Consider the following 8,113-nt stretch of genomic DNA (forward strand, 5'->3'; position numbering starts at 1 on the left):
AGAGAGTATTAGATAACAAGCATCCAGAAAATATAATGAAAATAAATCATATTCATGTAACATATTTTAATGTTAAAATTTGTCTGCATGTTGTTTGTGTGTGTGTCTGTGTGTTTATTTTATTTTATTTTTTGGGTTATGTTTGATACATCTGAATTTAAAGATGGCCGTGTGGCACACATATTTGGATGATGGAACATTGATAACTAAGCCCTTGTTCGGGCTTCATTTTAATGTATTTTGGAATAGTGATTTTTTGAAAAATATATATTTAAAAAAAAAAAGAAAAAAGGTTTTGAGTCGTGTAATATTATTTTATTGAAAAATGCTATTTTATTTTATTTTATTTTTTGGGTTATGTTTGATACATCTGAATTTAAAGATGGCCGTGTGGCACACATATTTGGATGATGGAACATTGATAACTAAGCCCTTGTTCGGGCTTCATTTTAATGTATTTTGAAATAGTGATTTTTTGAAAAATATATATTTAAAAAAAAAAAGAAAAAAGGTTTTGAGTCGTGTAATATTATTTTATTGAAAAATGTGCAATTGAAAAAAAGAAAGAGACAAATCCATTAAAATTAAAATGGAGTCCAAACATGCACTAACCCCGTTTGGTACCCATTTTTTTCAAAATGCATTTTTCTCTCTCTTTATTTCAACCACACATTCTCTATTAAAATAATATTACACGTAAATCAAAAACTTTTCTTTATTTTTCAACGACACATTTCCCATCAATTTACTATTCAAAAATGTATTTTTACATAAAAATGTTTCATTTTCAATGGCTCAAACTTTTATAACGGTTAGAAATGGTATTAGATCGTGTAAAATAATTGGGTCCAAGTCCAACGATGACTCATTTAAAAAATTGTGCATGTATCCAAGTTTTAATTAAATAAATAACAAATCCATTCGAATCTTTCGGATACTTACCTTCGACCAACTATTATTTAAGCTCTTCAAACTTCTGATCACATTTGTCTGTCCATAAAAACTTTATTTCCTTTTTAATTAGCTGAGCCATTAATCATATGATCTTAGAGTTTCAATGAATATCTGATAATAGCCAGCTAACTTCAAGAAAATTCAGACTTCGTCGGCGTTAGTAACTTAGTTCAAATTAGTCGTTACTTCAATTTTAGTCAAGTCAACTTCGTTTCTTTGAGGAGTAGTCACGTGTAAAGAACTCCCTCCCTCTCTCTTTTTTTTTTTTACTTTTTTATTTTCTTTCCTTTTTTATAGCTTTTATCAACTTTTTAATTATATATCAACTTTTATTAAAATCCAATTGAAAATTTTATTGTTGGGGTTTAGTTGAAGGATAATTAGCACAAAATGTCATTACCTTTCATTTTTTGACATTTTTACCTTTTATTGCGAAAAATGTCATTTTTCAATAAAAAAAATATAAAATGACAAATATAGCCTTCTATTTAAATAAATAAAAAAAGAGAAGAATTTTAAAAAAAATATATTGCAATTATACTCCCCAATTTTTTAAAAAATCACAAATGAATCCAAATAAATTTTTAACTTGATAATTAACACAAAATATTCATATCTTTTAATATTGTTATGCAAAAACGTCCATACCTTTTATTTTTTGACATTTTCACCATTATTTTCACATTTGATTGTGAAAATTATTATTTTCATCCATTTTTTTAATTAAAAACTGTAAAATAATGAATATACCCTCCTATTTAAATAAAATAAAAATAAAAATAATAAAGATTAAATTATAATTATACTCCCAAATTTTTAAAAAAAGTACAAATATATAATTTAAAATTTAAAAAAATCACTTTCTTTTTTTAAAAGAATACTCTTTAAAAAAAAAAATCTATCAACTTTGTAATAAAATCCAATAGAAAATTTGATTCTTAGGGTTTTAGCTAAACTATGGACTTGAACCAAACATTTATTCCACTCCAAATTTTCACTCTACACACCTGAAGCTAGGGATTTACTTTTTCCTGTCCCCTCAAAACCATGAAACTAGCGCCTCTTAATACTGTCGGGAACGCCCACGACGATTCGGTTTGGACTGCGGCGTGGGTTCCGGCCACCGAGGTCTCACCGCCGCTTCTCCTGACGGGATCCCTTGACGAGACTGTCCGTCTGTGGGACCCGGAAAGTCCCCAGAAGCTCCAGACTAACACCGGTCACTGCCTCGGCGTGGTCTCCGTGGCCGCCCACCCCTCTGGTAGAATCGCGGCCTCTGCCTCGATCGACAGCTTTATTAGGGTTTTTGATGTTGCCACAAATAATACCATTGCAACCCTCGAGGCTCCCCCCTCTGAAGTCTGGAAACTGCAGTTCAATCCCCAGGTATAAGTCAACTTACAGAAACACAACTTTGCATATATGTCACCATTATTCCGTGTGTAAATGGGCAAAAATTGGTGGAAAAAAAGATACATGTTACTATGATGAGATGCAATGAGGATTGGAAATTCATGAGAAAAGAAGTCAGTCTAGCAAATTACGGATATTAGGTGAATAAGTTTGTTTTGAAATGGGAAAGTGCTATGCAATTTTTTGCCTGAATTTATGTTTGCAAGCGCCCGTGCCTGTGGTAGGAGGGATAGCGCAAATGAATTTATCAATTATGGGTAATCTGTTTATGGGTTCATGTAGCTGGCATGCATGTGAAAGGAGCAAGAAATTTGTTGTTCCCTGTTAATTATTGGCTCTCTTGAAGTAAAAGTATCTTTTTTTTTTTTTTTTTTTAATTTTTTTTTTTTTTAATTAAAACGAAATTGGTAGGAGGGATAGCGCAAATGAATTTATCAATTATGGGTAATCTGTTTATGGGTTCATGTAGCTGGCATGCATGTGAAAGGAGCAAGAAATTTGTTGTTTCCCGTTTATTTTTGGTTTTCTTTAAATAAAAATATTTTTTTTTTTTTTTTTTTTTTAATCTTTTTGTTTTGTAAGTAAAACGAAATTGATTTGGTGAAGTGATTATATTAGTTTTGCCTCTTGTACTGTGCATCAGCAATCGAGTTAAGCTGTAAAAAATGGGAAGATTTTAGAGAAGGGTGAAAGTTGCAGAAATTGGACTAACACGTGGGTAAACAAGTGAGAATTCGTTTATTAACTCACGTATCTTTCTGGCTGGTTGTCTTCCTTCACTAATGGACTCTGTTACTACCAAATCAATTTCATATGCCCAGTTAATGGAGGACTTGAAGCACAGTGAGGCGCAGTAATGTATGTGGTTGTGAGGTTTCCATAGGTGCAGTGTATAAAGGCAATTTTCCATTGAACACCAGAAGTAGAGAAATTATCAGTTTCCCTCTCATTCTTAGCCTTTTCAAATTGACACAGGGAAAGTTGGGGCTTAGCTCATGGTATTAAACTTAGATTGTAATATTATGTAATGAGATGTTAAGTTTGCTAAAAAATTAGCTATAATTTTATGATATTGCCTATTGGCTTGTTAAATTGTTACGGTTTCTTAGCTTACTTGACCTCTATTTTTGAGTGATGATTTCTATTTTATAAGGGTCAGGAGTGAGCCTGAGTGTTGTGACTTGTGATGCACTAGTGAGGCAGTTCAGTGGATGATATTTTATGAAAATTTCTATTTTTTGTTGTTGCTTTTATGGGGCTCAAAATTAGAACTCCTTAGTTCAATGAACTTGAGCAGATTTTCTGAATCTCAGTCTGTAATTTGCTTAAAATCTTCAACCTGTATTCAACAGAAATCAATTCTCAGATCTCTTTCCTTTTGTTGAATTCAGTTTTATTATTCAGTATTACAATAAAGTTCTCGGCAACATAAGATTATAAGGTTGCAACAATTTGGACTATTTTTTTCGTTAGAGCTTTAAGACCCATTAACATGATGCAAACAGAGAATGTGAGGTGAAGATGCAAGTTCATGAAGAAAGGATTACAAAACTTTAAAAGATATTTGATGGATTAAAGTAACCAGTTCATGATTTACGGAAAATGTTATGAAGATATCTCTCATTGCATGAAATTTACCAAATAAACACTAAAATTTTGAAAAAAATAAATATTGAATTGTCTTAAGCTTAGTGCATCGTGACTTTGACAATATAACAGAAGGGCATACCATATTAGCTATGCTGGAGGATGTTTATTAGGAAACAGTCAAAACAAAATTTATAGTCCTCCAAATAAAAGAATTAAAGATGCAAAGATCAGTTTCAGGAGGGTGAAACAGTAAATACTGAATTATGGATATTCTTTGGGAGTCAGTGCATTCATCTCTAAACTGAAAACCATATGAGACAAAAGAGAGCTCACTCCTTGAGTTATTTTTATCTCCTGCCATGAGAGGTTCATTGACAATCTTCCATATGCTTCGCAGTCTAATTCACATTTTTTTTTTTTTTCCATTTCTTTCTGATCTTCATTTTCTCTCCATGTTCTCTCCTTTCTTGGTATTGGTTGCCAAAGTTTTCTAGAAGTTCAACTGGAAATCAAAATTGACATTAAAGTCACGATTATCAACTGTTAAATTTTATCTACATGGCATTTTTCTCTGAATCTTCTAAAGTCATGAAGTACTTGTTGGGCTGTACTTGACACCAGGTCATGGGATCATTTTTCAATTGTTGCAGTGATCACATACTCGCATTCAACCTGTATCTGAATTCAAGTAATGTGGTTTGCATGCCTATCATCTGTTGGTCTACGTAAAGTTTATGCCACAATGAATTTCTTTATGTGTTTATGATTTAGAATATGCATTTTTTTTTTTTTTTGTTGTTCACTATAAAGGTGGTAGGAGACACTTCTGTTCTTGAAAATTTGATATTATATTCTGGACTTGGAACTTCTACACAAACGCTAGAGATCTTCACTAATGTAGTTTTTTATGTGGAATGTGATGTTGGATGAATAAGAAAGAAAAAATAAGGAATGGGGAGGAGAAACAGAGAGAAGGGAGAAGAGGAGAAGAAACTAGGGGAAGAGAGGGGAGGGAGAAAACGGCTGCAAGCCAAACAATATTTCAATTCTAATTCATCATCGTCTCCTGAAATTACAACTGAAAACCATATAAATAGTAAAAACATAACCCTACCAGTGATGGGCTTGGGTCAAACCAATAATACAAGCCCAATAACTAGAAAAAGTAAAATAGTGCGATATTAATACAAGTGATGTCCGCATGAATTCTCTCGGGGTGGAAGAAAAACTCGACTCTGTCGAGTGAACAAATGACAGAGCTACCGTCAAACTTCAATGTTTGAACTCATACCACGGTGGACAATCTTTTTGAAGAACCAAATATCTGAACTCCACGGTTGATAACAATGCAAATGGCAACTTGTCCTCAAGAATATGATCCGACCAAGGCGGACGATCCCTCATTTTAATCAAGTACCGACATTGGACTCCAAATAACAAGTACTCCTGCAACTCATTTCCAAAATCTTCACATGATTGCGCATAATGTGAAGCACAATAAGAACGTTGATCTGCCCAACAATTAAAGAAGCACCGATTCTCTCTATCAATGGTTAACACAACCTGTTCATTTAAAATTACATCAATTTTATCTTTGTGTGTTGCGACAGGTGGTATTCGAATAGACATAGGAAAAGATTCGGTGTGGGAGTTCTCAGGTACAGATAGAAAATGATCAACAAAAGTGTTAAAATAGCCATTGTAAGTATCGAAGTCCTTAACAAATAAAATAGGGTGATGGTCATAATGTGATAAAAGATCATTGACATAGGCATTTTGACCAACATGTTTTGAAATTTTAAAAAGACCAGCATTACACGCTTGCAATATAACATAATCCCCAATATTAAATTCAAAGGGTTGTTTATGCCAATCAACTTGAGATTTATATAATGCTTTACTTGCTTCAAATTGTAGGAAGATACGGATATGGGCAAGGATTCCATGTGTGAAATCTTATGTGTGGATTGTCTTAAACTAATAGGATAAAATTGGGTAAAAGTCTTGAGTTGGAGGTTGATTTGATTGAATAAATGTATGATAAAGGGCATTGCACTAATCAAGGCATATATTTTGAAATTAAAAACTTCTCTCTAAAGCTTTTATGACTCGAGTAATTAAGCCTGCAAGGGTATCTTAAAACCTGATGCCCTAAAGTCATCTGACTTGGGAGTCATCGGCCTAAAGCTCGTTACAGGGGTTATTTAGAAAGCAATCAGGGATGAAGTTGCACTTGAAAAAAAAAAATAAAAATTTGTTCTCTTCGAAGCCTTTTTGACTCGGGTGATTAAGTCTGTAAGGGTGTCTTAAAACCTGATGCTCTAAAGTCATCTGACTTGGAAGTCATCGTCCTAAAGCCTGCTACATGGGTCATCTAGAAAGCTTAATGGAGAGAGAAAAAAAAACTCTTAAAAATCAGAAAAAGCAAGTGCATGAAAAAAGCAAAAGCACTAATTGCCTTGTTAAGTCCGAGCACTTATTCGAGAAAATTTGACTTTTCAATGAAGGATAATTAGCCTAGTTGAGTCCTAGCGGTTGAAGCAATCAATTAATTGAGAATCTTTGTTCATTGATGTATTAACTTGCAACTAGTGACGTCCACCTGAACTAGAGAGAGTAATGATAGTAATGAAAAATTCAACCTTAGATCACCTGCTGGGAATTGAGTGAAAATAATAAAGTTGGGGCTGTGTGAATCTTACGAGAGATGAAAGAATATATTTGACCATAGAGGGTCGGGAATTAAAACAACTTGTGAAGTCATTAGTGTCTACTTAATTTTTCACACACACACGTCGATTTTGCATTGGAAGAGTGAAAATTGGTTTGGTATTGCAACTTTGAAGCAGTTTATAGATTTAATTCGGTGATCTCAAATGCTGTGGTAAAAAGTTAAACTGTCCAACCAAATAATTTTTGCATGCTTGTATGTTTGTTTACTTAGATTTCAGTTTTGTTTGAGGACAAACAAAGATTCAAGTTTGGGGGTTTGATAAGTGTATTTTCTACACTTATTCGGGGCTCTAAACTATATAATTTTATTGTCTTTTGGCAAAATATGATATAAATTTTATTGTATTAATTTTCTTAGGTAAAACTCGTGCTTGGACGAAGAAGGAAGGGAAAGAAGCAAAAAAATTGGCGAAAAGTGACAGAATCCAAAAAAAATGGGGATTAAATTGGCCATTGATGGAAGTTGGAGGCCAAGGCATACAAGTCAAAAAGTGGAGGATTTGAGATGCAATTATTCAGGGACCAAAGCTGAAAATTTTCCTAGGTTTTACTATTAAAAACCATGCAAATCCTTGGAGAAGAAGGAGAGGCCGAGAGAAAGAAAAAAAGAGAAAAACGGCTGCTGATGACTAATATACATACAAACCTACAGCAAGAAGAGAAATTGGCTGCTGGGATACATACATAAACTTGGGCAGCGGCTGATACACATCACACGGCTGAGGGAGGAGAGTTTACCTAGAGAAACTACTACAGCCGGAGGAAAAAAAAACCTAGAGGGTGGGAAGAAGAGAGACGGCTGGAAGGGAGGAAAAACAGAAAGAAAACTGCCTGGTTGTGAATTAAAACAAGTTGCTAAATTTACCAATTCATACACTAGGTTGGTGGCTGCAACTTTGGAGATACAAATCACGCAATTTGGCGGCGAACTAGGGGGGAGCCGTGGAGGAAAATTAGAATAGCTTTTTGGGGATTATTGAAGTCGGCTGCAACAGATTGAAGGGGCCGAAACTTGAGTGGCGAAATTTCATAAAGTTGGCCAGCTTTGGGATTAATAATTCGGCCAGCTGCTGGTAGAGAAATTGGTGGGCTGCAAAGTGACTTATATACATATATACTTCCCACAAAACGCAGCTGCTGGGAAGGAATTTTATTTTACACAAATACACGCCCACAGATTGAGAAAACGGTTGGGAATAAATTACAAACCCACACAAAAAAACCATATAAAAGGAGGGCTATTTCTGCTGTAATATATATACATACGTGCATATTGGCAGCTGGTGGGAATTGGGAAAAAAATAAACTACAAATTGGTGGTTGGCAGAAGGCTTTTGAAAAAGCAGAATTGTTACACATGTATACAGTCGGCAATTGAATTGGACAGCAGCTTCAAGGATAAATTGGAGTCAAACACTACGGC

The 8,113-nt window shown here is 33.9% G+C and overlaps 1 protein-coding gene across 4 annotated transcripts; it reads left to right on the forward strand.

The window, feature by feature from the left end:
- Window positions 1-1,922: 1,922 nt before the first annotated feature.
- Window positions 1,923-8,106, forward strand: LOC111366344 (WD repeat-containing protein VIP3-like). Of its 4 annotated transcripts, XR_002697643.1 has the most exons (3): window positions 1,923-2,340; window positions 3,011-3,093; window positions 3,189-3,470. XR_002697643.1 is itself a non-coding variant. In XM_022987093.1 (2 exons), the coding sequence occupies exons 1-2, from the start codon at window positions 2,002-2,004 to the stop codon at window positions 7,133-7,135; spliced, it is 426 nt and encodes a 141-aa protein (XP_022842861.1). In that variant the 5' UTR covers window positions 1,923-2,001; the 3' UTR covers window positions 7,136-8,106. The 4 variants fall into 4 exon arrangements, 3 of the variants coding, with proteins under 3 accessions (XP_022842861.1, XP_022842863.1, XP_022842862.1); XM_022987093.1 differs by lacking the exons at window positions 3,011-3,093; window positions 3,189-3,470 and adding an exon at window positions 7,049-8,106; XM_022987095.1 differs by having other exon boundaries at window positions 3,011-3,470.
- The last annotated feature ends 7 nt before the right edge of the window (window positions 8,107-8,113 follow it).

Source organism: Olea europaea, chromosome 17, assembly GCF_002742605.1.
Source record: "Olea europaea var. sylvestris chromosome 17, O_europaea_v1, whole genome shotgun sequence".
Lineage (NCBI taxonomy): Eukaryota > Viridiplantae > Streptophyta > Magnoliopsida > Lamiales > Oleaceae > Olea > Olea europaea.